General features: G+C 49.4%; 1 protein-coding gene across 5 annotated transcripts in view; it reads left to right on the top strand.

Moving 5' to 3' along the window:
* Positions 1-22985, top strand: part of CEP290 (centrosomal protein 290) — a 451099-nt gene that overhangs the window by 132456 nt on the left and 295658 nt on the right. For all 5 annotated transcript variants that reach the window (XM_075344782.1, XM_075344781.1, XM_075344784.1 and 2 more), the window contains 4 exons: positions 4176-4260; positions 5331-5473; positions 13251-13415; positions 14876-15025. In XM_075344782.1, coding sequence (XP_075200897.1) covers positions 4176-4260; positions 5331-5473; positions 13251-13415; positions 14876-15025 — 543 coding nt within the window. The remainder of the gene's footprint in view (positions 1-4175; positions 4261-5330; positions 5474-13250; positions 13416-14875; positions 15026-22985) is intronic.

The raw sequence follows: 22985 nt of genomic DNA, 5'->3' as shown, positions 1-22985 counted from the left end.
ATTAGATCAGAACAACATGGTGGACAGCAGTGTGAGGAGCCGCTTCTTCTTAGTTGTATGCCCCTGATGTCTCTGTATTAGATCAGAACAACATGGTGGACAGCAGTGTGAGAAACCGCTTCTTCTTAGTTGTATGCCCCTGATGTCTCTGTATTAGATCAGAATGACAAGGTGGACAGCAGTGTGAGGAACCGCTTCTTATTTGTATGCCCCTGATGTCTCTGTATTAGATCAGAACAACATGGTGGACAGCAGTGTGAGGAACCGCTTCTTCTTAGTTGTATGCCCCTGATGTCTCTGTATAGGTCAGAATGACAAGGTGGACAGCAGTGTGAGGAACCTCTTCTTTTTAGTTGTATGCCCCAGATGTCTCTGTATTAGATCAGAATGGCAAGGTGGACAGCAGTGTGAGGAACCGCTTCTTCTTAGTTGTATGCCCCTGATGTCTCTGTATTAGATCAGAACAACATGGTGGACAGCAGTGTGAGAAACCGCTTCTTCTTAGTTGTATGCCCCTGATGTCTCTGTATTAGATCAGAATGACAAGGTGGACAGCAGTGTGAGGAACCGCTTCTTATTTGTATGCCCCTGATGTCTCTGTATTAGATCAGAACAACATGGTGGACAGCAGTGTGAGGAACCGCTTCTTCTTAGTTGTATGCCCCTGATGTCTCTGTATAGGTCAGAATGACAAGGTGGACAGCAGTGTGAGGAACCTCTTCTTTTTAGTTGTATGCCCCAGATGTCTCTGTATTAGATCAGAATGGCAAGGTGGACAGCAGTGTGAGGAACCGCTTCTTCTTAGTTGTATGCCCCTGATGTCTCTGTATTAGATCAGAACAACATGGTGGACAGCAGTGTGAGGAGCCGCTTCTTCTTAGTTGTATGCCCCTGATGTCTCTGTATTAGATCAGAACAACATGGTGGACAGCAGTGTGAGAAACCGCTTCTTCTTAGTTGTATGCCCCTGATGTCTCTGTATTAGATCAGAATGACAAGGTGGACAGCAGTGTGAGGAACCGCTTCTTATTTGTATGCCCCTGATGTCTCTGTATTAGATCAGAACAACATGGTGGACAGCAGTGTGAGGAACCACTTCTTCTTAGTTGTATGCCCCTGATGTCTCTGTATAGGTCAGAATGACAAGGTGGACAGCAGTGTGAGGAACCTCCTTCTTTTTAGTTGTATGCCCCAGATGTCTCTGTATTATATCAGAATGGCAAGGTGGACAGCAGTGTGAGGAACCGCTTCTTCTTAGTTGTATGCCCCTGATGTCTCTGTATTAGATCAGAACAACATGGTGGACAGCAGTGTGAGGAGCCGCTTCTTCTTAGTTGTATGCCCCTGATGTCTCTGTATTAGATCAGAACAACATGGTGGACAGCAGTGTGAGAAACCGCTTCTTCTTAGTTGTATGCCCCTGATGTCTCTGTATTAGATCAGAATGACAAGGTGGACAGCAGTGTGAGGAACCGCTTCTTATTTGTATGCCCCTGATGTCTCTGTATTAGATCAGAACAACATGGTGGACAGCAGTGTGAGGAACCGCTTCTTCTTAGTTGTATGCCCCTGATGTCTCTGTATAGGTCAGAATGACAAGGTGGACAGCAGTGTGAGGAACCTCTTCTTTTTAGTTGTATGCCCCAGATGTCTCTGTATTAGATCAGAATGGCAAGGTGGACAGCAGTGTGAGGAACCGCTTCTTCTTAGTTGTATGCCCCTGATGTCTCTGTATTAGATCAGAACAACATGGTGGACAGCAGTGTGAGGAGCCACTTCTTCTTAGTTGTATGCCCCTGATGTCTCTGTATTAGATCAGAACAACATGGTGGACAGCAGTGTGAGAAACCGCTTCTTCTTAGTTGTATGCCCCTGATGTCTCTGTATTAGATTAGAATGACAAGGTGGACAGCAGTGTGAGGAACCGCTTCTTATTTGTATGCCCCTGATGTCTCTGTATTAGATCAGAACAACATGGTGGACAGCAGTGTGAGGAACCGCTTCTTCTTAGTTGTATGCCCCTGATGTCTCTGTATAGGTCAGAATGACAAGGTTGACAGCAGTGTGAGGAACCTCTTCTTTTTAGTTGTATGCCCCAGATGTCTCTGTATTAGATCAGAATGGCAAGGTGGACAGCAGTGTGAGGAACCGCTTCTTCTTAGTTGTATGCCCCTGATGTCTCTGTATTAGATCAGAACAACATGGTGGACAGCAGTGTGAGGAACCACTTCTTCTTAGTTGTATGCCCCTGATGTCTCTGTATTAGATCAGAACAACATGGTGGACAGCAGTGTGAGGAACCGCTTCTTCTTAGTTGTATGCCCCTGATGTCTCTGTATTAGATCAGAACAACATGGTGGACAGCAGTGTGAGAAACCGCTTCTTCTTAGTTGTATGCCCCTAATGTCTCTGTATTAGATCAGAATGACAAGGTGGACAGCAGTGTGAGGAACCGCTTCTTCTTATTTGTATGCCCCTGATGTCTCTGTATTAGATCAGAACAACATGGTGGACAGCAGTGTGAGGAGCCGATTCTTCTTAGTTGTATGCCCCTGATGTCTCTGTATTAGATCAGAACAACATGGTGGATAGCAGTGTGAGGAGCCGCTTCTTTTTAGTTGTATGCCCCTGATGTTTCTGTCTGTATTAAGGCCCAGTCACACTAAACAACTTACCAGCGATCCCAACAACGATACAACTTGATAGGGATCGCTGGTAAGTTGCTAGGAGGTCGCTGGTGAGATGTCATACTAAGCGACGCTCCAGCGATCCCACCAGCAACCTGACCTGGCAGGGATCGCTGGAGCGTCGCTACACAGGTTGCTGGTGAGCTGTCACACAGGCAGATCTCACCAACAACCAGTGACTAGCCAACAGCGCCGCGTGGAAGCGATGCTGCGCTTGGTAACTAAGGTAAATATCGGGTAACCAACCCGATATTTACCTTGGTTACCAGCGCACACCGCTTAGCGCTGGCTCCCTGCACACCTAGCCACAGTACACATCGGGTTAATTACCCGATGTGTACTCTGCTACGTGTGCAGGCAGCAGGAGCCGGCTTTTGCGGACGCTGGTAACCACGGTAAACATCGGGTAACCAAGAAGCCCTTACCTTGGTTACCCGATATTTACCTTCATTACCAGCGTCCCCGCTCTCACACTGCCAGTGCCGGCTCCCTGTTCCCTGCACTCCTAGCCACAGTACACATCGGGTTAATTACCCGATGTGTACTGTGGCTACGTGTGCAGAGAGCAGGGAACCGACACTGACAGCGTGAGAGCAGGGACGCTGGTAACGAAGGTAAATATTGGGTAACCAAGGCAAGGGCTTCTTGGTTACCCGATGTTTACCGTGGTTACCAGTGTCCGCAGAAGCTGGCTCCTGCTGCCTGCACATTCAGTTGTTGCTCTCTCGCTGTCACACACAGGGATGTGCGCTTCACAGCGGGAGAGCAACAACTAAAAAATGGCCCAGGACATTCAGCAACAACCAGCGACCTCACAGCAGGGGCCAGGTTGTTGCTGGATGTCACACACAGCAACATCCCTAGCAACATCGCTGCTACGTCACAAAAGTTGTTCCTTAGCAGCGATGTTGCTAGCGATGTTGCTTAGTGTGACGTGGCCTTTAGATCAGAACAACATGGTGGACAGCAGTGTGAGGAACCGCTTCTTCTTAGTTGTATGCCCCTGATATCTCTGTATTAGATCAGAATGACAAGGTGAACAGCAGTGTGAGCAGCCTCTTATTACCTCAGCACTCTTGATAGATTCAGTGTTAGACTATCCAGTACGAGCACATCTTCCTACACATGATGGAAGGGGGCTGAGCTGCCTAACATTATAGAACAGGTTTCTCTCAGTGTAGGGAAGCAGCAGCCCTTTTTATTCTTTATTGAATGACTCCCTTAAACATTTGTCAAGGTATTTAGGAATTTATAGTGACATTTTTGTTGTTTTTTTCCAATCCACTTTAAACCATTATACCCATACTGATTAGGAAGGAATTGCTTACCCTAGTTATATGCCTACAATTACATTAGTGAAGAATATACTTTATATCTTGAATATGTCCAGCCTTAAAGTGGTTAATTTGTGTGTTTTTAAAGAAAAAAAGAAAAATAATCTCAGATTTTGTATTCCCCCTAATTTTTAAAACTATGTTGTATTTCAAGAATGAACATTTGTCAAGACAATTGAATGACAAGGAGAGAGACCTAGAACGAAGCCGAACAGTTTTAGCGGAATTAAAGTCTAAATGTAAGTGGTCGTCCTCATATTTCTCCAAGTATTCTTCAGGTAATCTCCAGCATTACCAAGCTGTCGTAACCGCGTTGTGTTGGACCTGTTGGCTGATGATGACTGAAAGTTAAGGAGAACCTTTCATGTAAAAAAAAAAACCAAAAAAAAACAAAATGCTATTTACCTGCAGGTATGGGATTAATCTGCATTTTGAAGCTGGCCAGCGCCTGCACATTAAACCCCTCTACTGATAGAAAATTAACTACTCCTTCCGGCAACCTTGTTGGCCACACCCCTATGACTGAAAGCCCAAGGCTGCCGAGGAGGAAGAAAGTTCATTTCCTCCCTGTAGCCAAGCTTTGAGCGTGTAGCCGCTTGGCTTCAGAAAGCTATTAATGTGCAGATTAACCCCATATCTACATGTTAATAGCATTTTTCTACATGACAGGTTTCCTTTAAAGTGAATCTGTCAGAAGGTTTTTGCTATGTAAGCTGAAGCCACCATGCTGCAACGGTTAACACAGAAAATTCAGGACTGCCTGTCTTGTTGCTGTCTGATTTGTTGTTTTTTTTGTATGTTTGTTTAAGCAGCAGGACCCTTATCATTGCTGGGTCTACAAAGTCACACGGACATCTCACTGTCCATGTACAATTGCTATAGAGAGCCTGGTGGGGGCAGTGGCAGCTCTCTGGACTCTGCTACATGACTAAAGCTAAAAATTCTGATTGTGACTGAACAGCTGCACTCAGTAATCTAAGTGGTATACCGTTGGATTCAGAATCTCTTTACCTACATCATTCTGCTCTCAGATGTGGTAGCAAAAACCTGCTGACAGATTCCCTTTACAGCACACAAAATTGGCAATGGCCGTGTGATATACTATACCAATGTTCCTGTAAATTAAAGTCGACATTGGTGCTGTGAATTAGCTCTGGTCTCTGTATTCATCTGTAATTAATTGTTCAATATAGCTAAATGAAAAAAGAACAAACTGCTTGCAGACTAATGTTCTTGGCCTTTCTTTACCCACTGACCTGAGTTTACATCAGGAAATGACTTGCTTATTAAATGGTTTTTTTTCTCTCAGTAAAGGGACTATCTGAAGAAAATAAACAGTTACAGCAAGGAATGGGAGAAATCCTTCAAGCCATTAAGGATTCTCAAAAAGACTCCAATATTAAGGGGAGTGAAGCAACTCTAATCATTCCAAGTCTGGAGAGACTGGTTCATGTGAGTATATATGAGAAATAGGAGTCTGAGCACTTGCAGTGCTTACAAGCTTTTTTCTTTTCAGCTTGTAAGCACTGCATTGATGGTTGGTCAGATCACTGTAGTGCATTATTAACTCCCATTCCTGGCCAACGTCAATGCCACTATGCTCCTTTGATACCACAGAGGCAAGCAGCATTGGAGAGCGCACATCCGAACTGTCAGTCAAGCCTGCACCACCTCAAGATGGATAGCAGTGTGCTCCTGAAAATAAATGAAGTCTACTTCCTTGCCAAGAAAATTCTGACTAAACCGGACGTTACATATAGCGGGACATGCTTTATCTCCTCTTCACTGATCATGAGGAGAAACTGAACCCTGACAAGAGGGAATGTCTCTCAGCTATACCCATAGATGTAACATAGGAAGACACATCAGAAGTGAGGAGGGCCAAGATACAGACAGCAGCGGGAGACATGATCAGAAAGTTAAATATTATCTACATTAGGATTTTAATATAACTATGTTTATATACAGTGGCTTCTGCTAGAAAATGATATGGGTGTTCTGACCTTACAACATCCATATGAGACAATGAAACCCTAACATTGTTTGCTTAGACCTCCAGTGTTAAATTTGGTTGAACTTAACAAAGTTGTCCTGGACTATATTATGTTTTTACTTTGGCTTTAAGTACTTGCAGGTCAGTAGTTACTGACTACCTGCTTGTTTTGCTCAGTACAGATCTCTGACCGCACAGTGTGGTCAGTGACTGCTCCTGCCAGCGATTCTGTGGCTTCCGCTAACGACGACTTGGCAGCAGCTTCCCTTAGACCTCTTACACACGTTCATGTTTCCAGTACGTGTGACAGTTTTTGTCACAGGTACCGGAGACACGGACACACGTAGAACCATTAAAATCAATGAGTCTACACACATGTCCGTGTTTTGACATGGATTGTGTATCCTTGTGCAGCACACATATGTCTGTGTGCTCTAAACGCGGACATGTTAGTTTTTCTCCGGCAGCATGGGTGTCACATGGACTACACACTGATGTGATCAGTGTGACACGTACCAGAGAAAAAACGTCTTTGAAATAAAATTATATTTCTTTGTCGTTCCTTTGGGAGACCCAGACCATGGGTGTTTAGCTTCTACCTCCGGAGGACACACAAAGTACTACACTTAAAAGTGTAGCTCCTCCCCCTGAGCTTATACACCCCCTGGTGAGCAGACCCAGCCAGTTTATCGCTTTGTGTTCAGGAGGCATACATCCACACATGCATTCTCATATGATTTTTTCCTTTTGGAACGAGATTGAAGAATGGGGTCCACGTCTGGACCCCCGGCATGTCCCTTCTCACCCCACTGTGTCGGCGGTGTTGTAAGGTTGATTCCTAGGCTGTCGCCTTTACATGCCGTGCTCCTTCACCATCCCTCCTGGGCTCTGGCTTGAAGTGGGAGCCAGCACGGTCTCCATGCTTGGCAGGACACCGGTCTCCATCCGCAGCCCTTCAGGACCCTGCTGGACCGGAGCACTCATCCGCAGGGACTTGGCCCTGCGTCTCAGCAGCTAAGTACCTGAGACGTTTAGATTTCGGGGTCCCTGTACTTTATTGTTAGAGTAGAGTGTTCTTATTGTTTTTACTGACATTTCCGGAAGGTTCTCTAGCTGCCGCCTGAGAACCGCGCCGATGGTGCCTGCGCGTCGGCCGCGCCCCTCAAATTTAGGCCCCGGCTGCGCCGGAGGCCTAGTTTCTGTTCCACTGCCCTCGCATGTCACTCATGCAGAGGGACAGGCTCGGCTCCTCCCGGCGGCCGTTCTGTACAGGGGAGAGACACTCCCCACTGCAGTGTGTGTCCCCTCCCCTGTAGGTCTCTATGGCCCTTCAGATCCCGCTCCTCAAGCAAGTCCCGCCCCCTCTCTTCGCTCCGGCGGCCATTTTCTCAGCATTCTCTCTGCGATCAGTCATTGCAGCGCTGGTCTGCAGCATCTCTGCTGAGGTGCTGTGCTTGGGGGTCCGAGCTTCGGGATCTGGAGGGCACACAACACCGCTCCAGCGGTCTGGTAAGCCACAACCGGTCTCCGGTTGTGGACCTCTGTATATACTCTCTGGGGTTCATTCTCTGGCAGAGCCCCCACTCCAGCAGCATGTCTCACACGAGGAGCAAGGCCCCAAAGCTTTATGCTGTATGCGCCGCATGTAAGCTCCTGCCACCTGAACCGAGCACCTTCCCACATTGTGATGCCTGCTCTAACTTGGCGGTGCCACAGCCTGGAGTCTCACCCCCAGTGGTCTCTCAGGCTGCTCCTGCTCCTGTGGCTGAACCCCCGGCTTGGGTAGAATCCTTTTCTAGGTCTATCTCCCAGTCTTTTGCTGAGTCCATGGGACTTCTGTCCAGAACTTTGCTGAATATGCATCAGCCCCCCTCACAGGGTTCCTCTGCTGCTAGGGCTCTCTCAGGACCGGAGCTCACAGAGGATTCATCATCAGGGCCCAGACCCCGTCCTCCTAAGAAGAGACGCAGGGTTCCCTCTCCCTCCTCCTCCCATGGCTCTGATTCCAGAGCTGACTCGCTGGATGAGGAGGATGCCTTTACAGGGGGCTCGGAGGCTAACTCCATGTGCCCCATTGATCTGTCCGAAGGTGACTCAGATCTTAGTGACTTGATTGCTTCTATTAATTCTGTACTGGATCTCAATCCGCCAGTATCAGAGGAGCAACCCTCTCTGGCAGAAAAGCACCAGTTTACCTTGCCTAAGAGAGCAAAGAGTGTGTTCTTTAACCACTCCAGTTTTCAGGCCGCTGTGACCAAGCCCAGGGCCTGTCCTGACAAGCGCTTCCCAAAGCGTGGTTCTGATGATCGTTTTCCCTTTCCTCCTGAGGTGGTCAAGGAGTGGGCTCAGTCCCCAAAGGTAGACCCTCCGGTGTCTAGGCTCGCAGCCCGGACCGTTGTGTCGGTGGCTGATGGCACTTCCCTTAAGGATTCCACTGACCGCCAGATTGACCTTCTGGCCAAATCCGTGTACGAAGCGGCGGGGGCCGCGTTTTCTCCGACTTTTGCAGCAGTGTGGGCTCTCAAGGCCATCTCTGCTTCTCTAGAGGAGATGCATTCCCTCACCAGGGAATCTATGCCCGAAATGGATGCCTTAACTTCCCAAGCTTCGGCCTTTTCATCCTATGCCATGTCTGCCATGCTGGAGGCCTCTCACCGCACTGCTGTGGCTTCGGCTAATTCCCTCGCTATCCGCAGAATCTTGTGGCTTCGAGAGTGGAAGGCAGATGCTTCTTCAAAGAAGTACCTTGCTGGGCTCCCTTTTGCTGGGTCCCGGCTGTTCGGAGAACAGCTGGATGAAATTATTAAGGAAGCTACTGGCGGGAAGAGCACTTCCATGCCTCAAACTAAAGCCAGGAAACCTGTCCAGGGTAGGAATCAGTCGAGGTTTCGCTCCTTTCGTTCCTCCAACTGGTCGTCCTCTAAGCCCTCGGCCTCGTCCGCTAACTCAGCCAAGGACCAGAAATCCAACTGGCGCACAAAAGCGCGTCCACAGAAGACCGCAGGAGCTGCTGCCACTAAGGCAGCCTCCTCGTGACTATCTGCCCGCCCCAGCAACGTCCTTAGTCGGTGGCAGGCTCTCCCACTTTGGCGACGCTTGGTTTCAACACGTCTCCGATCAGTGGGTGAGAGATATCATCTCCCACGGCTACAGGATAGAATTCTCTTCCAGTCCGCCAAACAGATTTTTTCTCTCAACTCCCCCCTGCTCTAAGGCCACCGCCTTCTCACAGGCCGTGGCATCCTTGCAGGCAAACGGAGTAATTGTACCATTTCCCGCCCGGGAACGGTTCAGAGGTTTCTACTCAAATCTCTTCCTAGTTCCCAAAAAGGACGGTACCTTCCGGCCCATCCTGGATCTGAAGCTTCTCAACAAGCATGTTCAGGTGCTGCGCTTTCGCATGGAGTCTCTGCGATCGGTCATTGCCTCTATGTCCCAAGGGGATTTCCTGGCATCCATCGACATCAGAGATGCCTATCTGCATGTGCCAATTGCAGTGTCACACCAGCGTTGGCTACGTTTTGCAGTAGGAGAAGATCACTTCCAATTCGTGGCTCTCCCCTTCGGGTTGGCCACGGCCCCTCGGGTATTCACCAAGGTCATGGCAGCAGTGATTGCAGTTCTGCACCTCCAGGGGTTGGCAGTGATTTCTTGCCTGGACGACCTTCTAGTCAAGGCTTCATCCAGCGCAGACTGTCAGCGGAGTGTCTCGCTCACTCTCTCCACTCTAGCTCAATTCGGGTGGCTGGTCAATCTGCCCAAATCCAATCTGACTCCGACCCAGAGTCTTACGTACCTAGGGATGCAGTTCGAGACCTTGACGGCACTTGTGAAGTTGCCCTTAGTCAAACAGCAGTCCCTCCAGCTAGCGGTGCGCTCTCTGCTGAGGCCCCGCCGTTATACCCTCAGGCGTCTGATGCAGGTGCTGGGTCAAATGGTGGCGTCCATGGAGGCTGTTCCCTTTGCCCAGTTCCATCTGCGCCCCCTGCAGCTGGACATTCTCCGCTGTTGGGACAAGCGGCCCTCCTCCTTACACAGGTTAGTGACTCTGTCGCCACAAACCAGGAGCTCTCTTCAGTTGTGGCTTCGGCCCCTCTCCCTGTCCCAGGGGCGCTCCTTCCTGGCCCCGTCCTGGGTGATTCTCACCACGGATGCCAGTTTATCCGGCTGGGGAGCGGTATATCTCCACCACAGAGCGCAGGGCACTTGGACTCCGTCCGAGTCAGCCCTTTCAATCAATGTGCTGGAAACCAGAGCCGTGCTTCTAGCTCTCCTAGCTTTTCAACACCTGTTGGCGGGCAGGCACATTCGAGTCCAGTCAGACAACGCGACAGCGGTTGCCTACATCAATCACTAAGGCGGGACACACAGCCGCCTGGCGATGTTGGAAGTACAACGCATCCTTCAATGGGTGGAGGACTCCAAGTCCACCATATCCGCAGTCCACATCCCAGGCGTGGAAAACTGGGAGGCAGATTATCTCAGCCGTCAAACCATGTACGGTGGCGAATGGTCCCTGCACCCGGCAGTGTTTCAGTCAATCTGCCGCAAATGGGGCACTCCGGACGTGGACCTAATGGCATCCCGTCACAACAACAAGGTTCCCGTTTACGTGGCTCGCTCCCACGACCCTCAGGCATTCGCCGCGGACGCACTGGTTCAAGACTGGTCCCAGTTTCGTCTGTCCTACCTGTTTCCCCCTCTAGCTCTCTTGCCCAGAGTTCTGCGCAAGATCAAAATGCAGGGCTGTCGAGTCATCCTCATTGCACCGGACTGGCCCAGGCGAGCTTGGTATCCAGACCTGCTCCATCTGTCCGTAGAGATGCCGTGGCATCTCCCGGACCGTCCAGACGTACTCTCACAAGGTCCGTTTTTCCGCCTGAATTCTGCGGCTCTCAAATTGACGGCGTGGCTCTTGAGTCCTGGATTTTGACGACTTCTGGTATCCCTCCTGAAGTCATCTCCACTATGACTCGGGCCCGTAAGTCTTCCTCCGCTAAGATCTATCACAGGACTTGGAAAATTTTCCTGTCCTGGTGTCGCTCTACTGACCATCCTCCTTGGCCATTCTCCTTGCCGACCCTTCTGTCTTTTCTACAGTCCGGTCTGCAACTAGGACTGTCCCTCAGCTCTCTCAAGGGACAAGTCTCAGCTCTGTCAGTTCTGTTCCAGCGGCGTCTTGCTCGGCTGGCTCAGGTCCGCACCTTCATGCAAGGCGCGTCTCACATCATTCCGCCTTACCGGCGGCCCTTGGATCCCTGGGACCTTAATTTAGTTATCACGGTTTTGCAAAAACCCCCTTTTGAGCCTCTTAGGGAGGTCTCTTTGCATCGTCTTTCACAGAAAGTGGTTTTTCTGGTGGCCATAACGTCCCTCAGGAGAGTCTCTGATTTGGCCGCGCTCTCTTCGGAGTCACCTTTTTTAGTTTTTCATCAAGACAAGGTGGTTCTCCGTCCGACTCCGGATTTTCTTCCTAAGGTGGTCTCTCCTTTCCACCTTAACCAGGACATTAACCTACCTTCCTTTTGTCCGGCTTCTGTTCATCGCTTTGAAAAAGCGCTGCATACTCTGGATCTGGTGCGTGCGCTCCGGATCTATGTGTCTCGCACCGCTGCTCTTAGGCGGTGCACTTCTCTTTTTGTGCTAACCACAGGTCGGCGCAAGGGCCTCTCTGCTTCTAAGCCGACCTTGGCCCGTTGGATTAGATCGACCATTTCGGACGCCTACCAGAGTTCTCAGGTGCCTCCCCCGCCGGGGATCAAGGCACATTCGACCAGAGCTGTTGGTGCCTCTTAGGCTTTCAGGCACCAGGCTACGGCTCAACAAGTCTGTCAGGCTGCCACTTGGACTAGCCTGCATACCTTTTCGAAGCACTACCAAGTGCATTTTCTTGCTTCGGCAGATGCGAGCTTGGGCAGACGCATCCTTCAGGCGGCTGTCGCCCATTTGTGAAGTTAGGTTCTGCCTAGTTCTTGCCTTTTTTCGGTTTATTTCCCACCCAGGGACTGCTTTGGAACGTCCCATGGTCTGGGTCTCTCAAAGGAATGATAAAGAAAAAGAGAAGCACTACCAAGTGCATGCTCATGCTTCGGCAGATGCGAGCTTGGGCAGACGCATCCTTCAAGCGGCTGTCGCCCACTTGTGAAGTTAGGCTTAGTTAGGAACGATAAAGAAAAAGAGAATTTTGTTTACTTACCGTAAATTCTTTTTCTTATAGTTCCGTATTGGGAGACCCAGCACCCTCCCTGTTGCCTGTTGGCAATTTTCTTGTTCCGCGTGTTAGCACCGGCTGTTGTTGTGGACAGAGTCTCCGGTTGTTCCGGCTTTTGCTCTGTTCTACTTGTGGGTGGCTATTCTCCTTCAGCTTTTGCACTAAATTGGCTGGGTCTGCTCACCAGGGGGTGTATAAGCTCAGGGGGAGGAGCTACACTTTTAAGTGTAGTACTTTGTGTGTCCTCCGGAGGTAGAAGCTAAACACCCATGGTCTGGGTCTCCCAATACGGAACTATAAGAAAAAGAATTTACGGTAAGTAAACAAAATTCTCTTTTCTTTGCTCATCTGTTTCCGGTGTTGCTGTCTCTGGCGCTGCTGTCACTTGCTTCTGGGCCTGCTCATGAATATTCACTGCTCCACGGGCCTGGAGACAGCAGTGCCAGGACAGGTGAGTATACATGTTCATGCTGTCCGTGTGGTATGCGGATGTCACACGTATAGCACACTGGCATCACACACTTAACACACACGGACACACATACGAACCCACACCATAGACCATTTAAAACGTGTTTGTTTTGCACAGGCGTGTGAATGAGGCCTTATGTGGTCCGTGACTGCTGACATCTTGCTGATTGACAGCTGGCTCACTGTTTCCCAAGAGCAGGGAGTCTGCTGTCAGTCAGCGTTAGGTCAGCAGTCACGCCCCGTGGACAGAGCTGCCCGGAAAAAAAAGTACTGTTCTGTTAACAAGAAGCAGCAGAAATGCTGGCAGGAGCGGTCTGTGACTGTTTTAGCTGTCTGTGACCGTTTTGAGCTGGCACTGTGTAGAAAATGCAGGTAGTTAGCAACTACCAGCCTCTTAGTTCTTAAATGGAATATAAGAATAAAAATTGACCCTGACAGACCCTTTACAAAGACATTTTACATGTGAATGATTTCTAATAAGTTTTTAAGTAAAGACTTTTGACTGAGAAAAGTACAAGTAGTGTTTGATTTGACAGCAAATTCAATTTTTTTAGGCTTTTGAAATGAAGAATACTAGTGGCATATTTGATGTAGGTGTACATCTGAAAGCTCAAGTTGATCAACTCACTGGTAGAAATGAAGAATTAAGGCAAGAGCTGAAAGGATCAAGGAAGGAAGCTGCACATATGTCAAACCTAGTAGCAAAGGCTAATGAGAAGGTATGTGTACACCAAGCGGTTAGTATGCCATAATAAAATCAGTTGTAATGTCTAAAAGGAGTCTCCAGTACCGAGATATTGAGGACTAGTGTTGAGCGGACCCGAACTTTAAAAATCCGGATCCGCGCGGTTTCAGCGTCTGATCCGGGTCCAACCCGGACCCGGGTATCCGGCTGCACAATCCGGATTCGTTTTTTTTTTTTTTTTCTTCTCTCTCTCTCTCGTTCTCTCTCTCTCTCTCGTTCTCTCTCTCTCTCGTTCTCTCTCTCTCTCGTTCTCTCTCTCGTTCTCTCTCTCGTTCTCTCTCTCGTTCTCTCTCTCGTTCTCTCTCTCGTTCTCTCTCTCGTTCTCTCTCTCGTTCTCTCTCTCTCTCGTTCTCTCTCTCGTTCTCTCTCTCGTTCTCTCTCTCTCTCGTTCTCTCTCTCTCTCTCGTTCTCTCTCTCTCTCTCGTTCTCTCTCTCTCTCTCTCTCTCTCTCCTTCTCTCTCTCTCTCTTGTTCTCTCGTTCTCTCTCTCTCTCTCTCGTTTTCTCTCTCTCTCTCTCGGTCCCGGATCCGCTCACCATTGACTTATGTACGTCCGAAATCCGGATCGGATCCGGACTTTTTTGCCAACCCGCGACTAATCTGCCGGACCCAGATTATTGTCAGTCCGCTCAACTCTATTGAGGACCTATCATTGTGAACGTGGTTGGGGTCTTGCACTCAACACTCCCACCAAGCAGGTGTTACCTAGAGCTACCGTAAGTACATGTTGCACTAAGCCAGAACCCCACAAATCCGTACACTTTGTAGTGTCCTCTGATTTCACATATATGGTCTCTTTTTTGTGACTAAGAGCTGTGGCCTCAGGTGACAGACCCGTGCGATCTGATCCTATCCCAAGGATGGGTCATAAGTGGCTCAGCTAGTCTATACCCTTTGAATCAAGGGGTCTAAAAATGTTTGTTTCAGACTTTCTAAGGAAACCAAAGTAGTGTATTTTTGTTTTATTTTATGGAAAAATACACAGGAGGGGAATCTGTAGAAATTCTTAAAAGAATGAAGATGTTTTTTTATTTTAATTTCTAAAATAGCTTTGTGTTTTTTATAGTTTGTACTATTTTAACCAAGAACCATGATACTATTACTTATTCACGGCAAACATATCATACATACAGGAATTCGTTAAAAGTCATATGGCAATTTTCAGGCTTTAAAAAATTCTTCACGTTTTTGCATAACCAATAGTTTAGACTTTTTTTTGTTTTTTACATTGACCCTTTAAAACTATTTGTAAGTGCTTAGCATGAGGAAGTATCGAGCATTGGCCGCGGATTTACCAATAAATGGCAAGTCTTACTCCAATAGTGTTTTGATCAAGATTGACATGTTAAATCTCTGTTCCTATGAATTCCCCTGTTTTAGTTTGCAAAAATATATACATAATGTGGCTACAATGTCTCATATTGTTCTTTCCTAGATAACACACCTTGAAAAGGAAGTCAGTCTTTCTCATCAGTCGGAAGGGGCAAACATTGTGTTTAAAGCTGTAAACCTTCCAGAAGGAATGTCTCTGTCCAGCACCAATCTCATCAATTCTATTAACGAGTATCTATTGCACCTTCTGCAGGTATTTTGAGAGTCTTGCCCTGTTCTTTCTATGTCTTCTTTATCCTAAAAACTATATGGGTATAATATAGCTGTAGGCATATATATGTCAGTGCTACACCTTTGTGTCATATTTTGATTCCAGTTTTCCGGTTTAGGCGAGACTACAGCTGGAAATGATCTGCTGATATTTCAGAGTTGTCAGTTTGAAGATCACAGTGTTAAGATTTACACCACATTCCAAATTATAATGCAAATTGGATTTAAGTGACATAAAGATTTAGTTTTTTTGGGTTTTCAAATAAACCCTTAGGCGGGCTTTGCACACTACAACATCGCAGGTGCGATGTCGGTGGGGTCAAATTGAAAATTACGCACTTCCGGCATCGCATGCGACATCGTATTGTGTAAAGGTTCGATGATACGATTAACGAGCGCAAAAGCGTCGTAATCGTATCATCGATGCAGCGTCAGCGTAATCCATAATTACGCTGACGCGACGGTCCGATGTTGTTCCTCACTACTGCGGCAGCACACATCGCTGTGAAGTCGCAGGAGCGAGGAACATCTACCGGCGTCACCGCGGCTTCCGTAGGATATGCGGAAGGAAGGAGGTGGGCGGGATGTTTACATCCCGCTCATCTCCGCCCCTCCGCTCCTATTGGCCGCCTGCCATGTGACGTCGCTGTGACGCCGCACGACCCGCCCCCTTAATAAGGAGGCGGGTCGCCGGCCAGAGCGACGTCCCAGGACAGGCGAGTCCATGTGAAGCTGCCGTAGTGATAATGTTCGCTACGGCAGCTATCACAAGGATATCGCAGCTGCGACGGGGGCGGGGACTATGACGCCCGGCATCGCAGCATCGGCTTGCGATGTCGCAGCGTGCAAAGTACCCCTTAGATGGTTGTTGGATCACTGAAATCATTCTCAAATAATTAGTATGCCAGGTGAACCCAATTGTAGGAAACCTATTTGGGAAGGATGTTCCACATTATTAGGCCCCTTCACATATCAGTGATTCTGGTACGTATGTGACAGTTTTTATACGTACCAGAATCACAGACATACGCAGACCCATTAAAATCAATAGGTCTGCTCACACATCAGTGATTTCTCACTGACTTATTTCCATGCGGTACACAATCGTGTCCTTGTATTCCGCACAGAGATAAATCCGTTTTTTTCTGGCATCACTGATGTCTCACGGACCACATTATGGTGTGATCCATGTAACATGTACCAGAAAAATCACGTACATTTAATATAAAAAAGCTTTTTAAACTCTCCCGTCTCCAGCGACACTGTCTCCAGCCACTGCTGCTGCGGTTTCTAGGCCAGCTAATTATGCTCATACATATGCACTGCACAACCGACCCGGAAGTAACAGCAGCGGGGAGACAGCAGCGGTCGGACACAGCATCGCGAGAGACTTCAGCACCACGGACAGCAGCGGCGTTCACAGGTGAGTATAAGTGCCTGATCTCCGTGTATTATCCCGGATAACAGACGGACATCACACATGTGCCAAAATCACGGAGGGACATACGTACCTTTTATACGTCAGTGAAAAACGTGTGTTTTTCACTGATCTGTGAAAGAGGCCTTAAGCAAGCCACAGATTTCAAGCAATATGGTAAAGAAAAATGATCGCTTTGCTACTGAAAAGCATCAGATAGTGCAATGCCTTGAGCAAGATGTGAAAACATTGGATATTTCATGAAAATGTACAGTACAGACCAAATATTTGGACACACCTCATTCAAAGAGTTTTCTTTATTTTCATGACTCTGAAAATTGTAGATTCACATTGAAGGCATCAAAACTATTAATTTACACATGTGGAATGAAATACTTCACAAAAACGTGTGAAACAACTGAAAATATGTCTTATATTCTAGGTTCTTCAAAGTAGGCACCTTTTGCTTTGATTACTGCTTTGCACACTCTTGGCATTCTCTTGATGTGCTTCAAGAGGTAGTCACTGGAAATGGTCTTCCAACAGTCTTGAAGGAGTTCCCAAAGATGCTTAGCACTTGTTGGCCCTTTTGCCTTCACTCTGCGGTCCAGCTCACCCCAAACCCCAAACTGCTGATGCCTCTGGAGTCCCACGAACCTTAAGGTGTAGAATCCTCTAGATATTCTGCACAAATCTCCTACTTGGCATACCATAAACAGTGTCCAAAGGCAGTCAGAAACAGTTCAGTGGGTCCAGTCATATATGAAATCTAAAGTTAAAACTGCCTTCCTTACCGATGAGTGCCATTCAGCCCTGGACGGTCCAGATGGATGGAGTAATGGATGCTTTGTAGATGGCCACCATGTCCCATTAAGACTGCGATGTCGGCAAAGAGGTGACGGAGTCATGTGTTGGGCCAGAATCATGGGGAGAGAGCTGGTAGACCCCTTTAGGGTTCCTGAATGGTGGCAACCATAGCAAAAAGCTAAATCCTCTTCATGCATGACAATGCACCATCTCTTGTGGGAATGAATCCCTCTGTGTCATTGGATGCTATTGGCAGAACAGAGAGAAACTCAAGGTGTGGCCACCATCCTCCCCTGACTGCTTCCCCATTGAGAACACAGCACCTCTGGGAGGCTATTCTGAGTTCTTTTCAACCTATTAAATGTTTGGAAACTGTTGTGTAGAATAATTTAAAACAGTGTATTTTGAGTTTATTGTTGGGAAAATACTGTTATCATTGGGATGTTTGTCCAATAAAATTAGATTTATACTTTAATGGTTGAGTATTTGAACATTATACTGACTCATTTGTATTGACCATTTAGTAAAATCCGAGAAAAATAACATTTGCATAATAATTTGGAATGCGGTGTATTAACCTAAGGAGGTTGTCTAAGGATGGCTTTTTATTTTAAGCGTAGCCAGATCAACACATTATATTAATGTAGTCCTCCATTCTGTCATAATGTTGGTACTCTTTACTTTCTCTTTCTGAATGTAGAGTTGGCATGTACCGTATTTTTGGCTTTATAAGGCGCACCCCCAAATTTGGTGAAGGAAAAGAGAATTATTTTTTTTAATGTTAAATGCGGTCCATCTTATAATGCCAGTGTCCGTCTAACAAATCATATAGGGTATATTTCCCTCATAGCCCCCCATCCTAAAATTAGCCCCCTTAATCTGGATATGGCCCCCTTTATATTGAATATATCCCCCTTTGTGCTGGCACATGTTTCCCATTGATGGCACACGTCCCCTATTGATGGCACACGTCTCCTATTGATGGTACACGTCCCCTGTTTATGGCACACGTCTCCCTGCTTGCACAATTCCCCTATTGCTGGCACACGTCCCCTATTGCTGGCACACGTCCCCTATAGCTGGCACACATCCTCTACAGCTGGCACAGGTCTCCTATAAATGGCACACGTCTCCTACAGCTGGAACAGGTCTCCTATGGATGGCACACATCCCCTTGTGCTGCCCATGGCCCCCTGTGGATGGCACACTTTCCCCTGTGCTGCCCATGGCCCCCTATGGATGGCATGTGCTGCCCATGGCCCCCTATGGATGACATGTGCTGCCCATGGCCCACTATGGATGGCACACATCCCACTGTGCTGCCCGTGGCCCCCTGTGGATGGCACACATCCCCTTGTGCTGCCCATGTCCCCCTGTGCTGCCCATGTCCCCCTGTGCTGCCCATGTCCCCCTGTGTTGCCCATGTCCCCCTGTGTTGCCCATGGCCCCCTGTGCTGCCCATGTCCCCCTGTGCTGCCCATGTCCCCCTGTGTTGCCCATGTCCCCCTGTGTTGCCCATGGCCCCCTGTGCTGCCCATGGCCCCCTGTGGATGTCACACATCCCCCTGTGCTGCCCATGGCCCCCTGTGGATGGCACACGTCCCCCTGTGCTGCCCATGTCCCCCTGTGGATGGCACACGTCTCCCTGTGCTGCCCATGGCCCCCTGTGGATGGCATACGTCCCCTTGTGCTGCCCATGGCCCCCTATGGATGGCACACGTCCCCCTGTGCTGCCCATGTCCCCCTGTGGATGGCACACGTCTCCCTGTGCTGCCCATGGCCCCCTGTGGATGGCATACGTCCCCTTGTGCTGCCCATGGCCCCCTGTGGATGGCACACGTCCCCCTGTGCTGCCCATGGCCCCCTATGGGTGGCACACGTCCCCCTGTGTTTGATATGGCCCCCATGCTGCTGCCCATAGTAAAATAAAACACTCTTTATTTACCTTCTCCAGCGCTGTCCTCTCTCGTGTCTCCGCGCTGCTGAGCTCCTCCACTTCCTGGTCCTCGGTGCTGGTAATGTGATCGGCACAGCAGAGTGACATCATCTCTGCGTGCCTGATCACAGCGGCAGCAGGGAGACCGGGGAGAGACCGAGAGATCAGCGCTGGAGGAGGTAAGTAAAGTTTTTTTCTTTGTCGCTCCATTGGGAGACCCAGACAATTGGGTGTATAGCTTCTGCCTCCGGAGGCCACACAAAGTATTAAACTTTAAAAAGTGTAACCCCTCCCCTCTGCCTATACACCCTCCCGTGCATCACGGGCTCCTCAGTTTTATGCTTTGTGTTGAAGGAGGCACACATTCACTCAAGCTCCCATTTTAGTCAGCAGCAGCTGCTGATTGTATCGGATGGAAGAAAAGAGGGCCCCAACAGGGCCCCCGGCATGCTCCCTTCTCACCCCACTAAGTCGGCGGTGCTGTTAAGGTTGAGGTACCCATTGCGGGTACAAAGGCTGGAGCCACATGCCGTTTTTCCTTCCCCATCCCTTAGAGGCTCTGGGAGAAGTGGGATCCTAACCGGTCACCATTCACTGGGACCGGGCTCCCTCCGCAGCCCCTGGAGGAATCTGACGGACAGGAGACTGAGTATCATCAGGGACAGGCCCTGCATCTAAAAGGTACTCTGTGTCCCCTTGGGGACGGTGCATGGAGCGCCTGTGTTACAGACGCTGCAGCGGCTGCTGTTTTTTTGTGACGACCGGGACTACCGCGCCGACCGCGCCTGTTTGCCGGCCGCGTTATTAAATTTAGTCTCCGGCTTCTGCGTCCTAGTACCATAACTCCTGCCCCCGGGCCTGCCAGTCAGGGGTAAGGGCGGGACGGTCGACTAGACGTCGGCAGTGAGGGCTGGAGCATACTTAGGTGTTCTCCTCCCCCCTCACTGAGCACTGTGGGGCACCAGATTCCCGCACTTTATTAGTCACGCCCACGGCTCCCTCCTCCCCTGAGAGCTCTGGCAGCCATATTTACAATCACATCTGCCGGTGGAGGATTTCAGTACAAGCTCTACAGCTCTGGGAGGCCCAGGCAGGGAATCTGGTGGACACACAACCGCTTTGGGCGGTCGGTAAGCCACACCGGTTACCCGGTGCTGGCCCCCCTTGGGTGCCGAAGTGTGTATATATATATATATATATATATATATATATATATATATATATATATATATATATTTGTATACATTTTCTCTGTTCGGCCGCATTGTTTTGCTTTTGGCTATATACCCTCAGTGATCACTCTCAGAGGAGACTACAGCATGTCGTCCGCAAAGAGCAAGGGTGCCAAGGCACAGGCTTATCTTGCAACCTGTACCTCTTGTGCGGCTATGTTACCTGCAGGTTCCACCTACCCTCACTGTGTGCAATGCTCGGCCCCTGTGGCACTCACTCAGCCGGAGCCTCGGGCACTGGTGGGACCCTCGGCTCAGGTAGAACCGCCGGCTTCCACTGTCCAGGTGGCAGGGACAGAGTTTACAGTTTTGGCTGAGAAACTCTCTGAGTCGCTTTCACAATCCATGGCTCAGTCTATGGACAGATGGTCTGCTAAGATATTAGAAGCCTTGCAGTCCAGATCGGTTACACAAGCCCTGGGCACTGTGAGTTCATCGCCCCCAGGCCCCTCTCGGTCGGCGCAGCAGAGTGCTCCTGGGGTGACACCTAGGTCCCACGGGGAGGACTCCGACACGGACCGCAGTCCCAGACCGGCTAAGCGGGCTCGCTGGGAACCTTCCCCGGCTTCATCACGCTGTTCGGGGTCTCAGCATGAGGACTCTCTGGAGGATGAAGCGAAGGTCGCAGCTCAGGGCTCTGATCCTGACGTTGCTCTCAATCTTGATACACCTGAAGGGGACGCCATAGTAAATGACCTTATAGCGTCCATCAACCAGGTGCTAGATCTTTCTTCCCAAACTCCACCTATAGAGGAGTCGGCTTCACAGCAGGAGAAACACCAGTTTAGGTTTCCCAAACGTACACGGAGTGCGTTTTTCGATCACTCTAACTTCAGAGATGCTGTCCAGAAGCACAGAGCATTTCCGGACAAGCGCTTTACTAAGCGCCTTAATGACACACTTTACCCCTTCCCCCCTGACGTAGTTAAGGGTTGGGTTCAGTGTCCCAAGGTGGATCCTCCAGTCTCTAGACTGGCGGCTAGATCCGTAGTATCAGTGGCAGATGGTTCATCGCTCAAGGATGCCACTGACAGGCAAATAGAGCTACTGATGAAATCCATCTATGAAGCCATAGGCGCGTCTTTTGCTCCGGCCTTTGCAGCCGTGTGGGCACTCCAAGCTATCTCAGCTTGTCTGTCTGAGATTAATGCAGTCACACGTACCTCTGCTCCGCAAGTTGTGTCTTTGACTTCTCAGGCATCGGCTTTTTCGTCCTACGCCATGAACGCCGTCCTGGACTCAGCGAGCCGTACAGCGGTAGCGTCCGCCAATTCGGTGGCAGTCCGCAGGGCCATGTGGCTACGCCAATGGAAGGCAGACTCTGCTTCCAAGAAGTTCTTAACCGGTTTGCCATTTTATGGCGACCGTTTGTTTGGCGAGCAATTGGATGAAATTATTAAACAATCCAAGGGAAAGGACTCGTCCTTACCCCAGTCCAAACCAAAAAGACCTCAGCAACGAAAAATTCAATCGAGGTTTCGGTCCTTTCGGCCCTCAGCCAGGTCCCAATCCTCCACGTCCAACAGGTCAGAGAAGGGCCAGAGGAACTCTTCTGCATGGCGGTCTAAGTCACGTCCTCCAAAGACCGCCGGAGGAACCGCCTCCAAGGCGGCCTCCTCATGACTTTCGGCCTCCCCAAACCGCATCCTCGGTCGGTGGCAGGCTCTCCCGCTTTTGCGACGCCTGGTGGCCACATGTCCAAGACCGATGGGTGAGAGACATTCTGTCGTACGGTTACAGGATAGAGCTCAGCTCTCGTCCTCCGACTCGTTTCTTCAGAACATCTCCGCCCCCCCGAGCGAGCCGATGCACTTTTTCAGTTTGTGGCACTGCCTTTCGGCCTGGCGACAGCCCCACGGGTCTTCACCAAGGTCATGGCATCCGTGGTGGCGGTCCTACACTCTCAGGGCCACTCGGTGATCCCTTACTTAGACGATCTCCTAGTCAAGGCACCCTCCCGGGTGGCATGTCAACACAGCCTGACCATTGCTCTGGAGACTCTCCAGAGGTTCGGGTGGATCATCAATTTCCCAAAGTCAAAATTGACACCGACCCAATCACTGACTTACCTCGGGATGGAGTTTCATACTCTCTCAGCGATAGTGAAGCTTCCGCTGGACAAACAGCGTTCGCTGCAGACAGGGGTGCACTCTCTCCTTCGGACCCAGTCACACCCCTTGAGGCGCCTCATGCACTTCCTAGGGAAGATGGTGGCAGCAATGGAGGCAGTTCCCTTTGCGCAGTTTCATCTGCGTCCACTTCAATGGGACATTCTCCGCAAATGGGACAGGAGGTCGACGTCCCTAGACAGGAACGTCTCTCTTTCACTGGCAGCCAAAACCTCTCTTCAGTGGTGGCTTCTTCCCACTTCTCTGTCGAAGGGAAAATCATTCCTGCCCCCATCCTGGGCTGTGGTCACGACGGACGCGAGTCTGTCAGGGTGGGGAGCGGTTTTCCTCCACCACAGGGCTCAGGGAACCTGGACTCCGACAGAGTCCTCCCTTCAGATCAATGTTCTGGAGATAAGGGCAGTGTATCTAGCCCTAAAGGC

This window comes from Anomaloglossus baeobatrachus, chromosome 4 (genome assembly GCF_048569485.1).
Source record: "Anomaloglossus baeobatrachus isolate aAnoBae1 chromosome 4, aAnoBae1.hap1, whole genome shotgun sequence".
Classification (NCBI taxonomy): domain Eukaryota; kingdom Metazoa; phylum Chordata; class Amphibia; order Anura; family Aromobatidae; genus Anomaloglossus; species Anomaloglossus baeobatrachus.
Note: the sequence above shows the minus strand (reverse complement) of the source record. Positions and strands in the feature narration are given on the sequence as shown.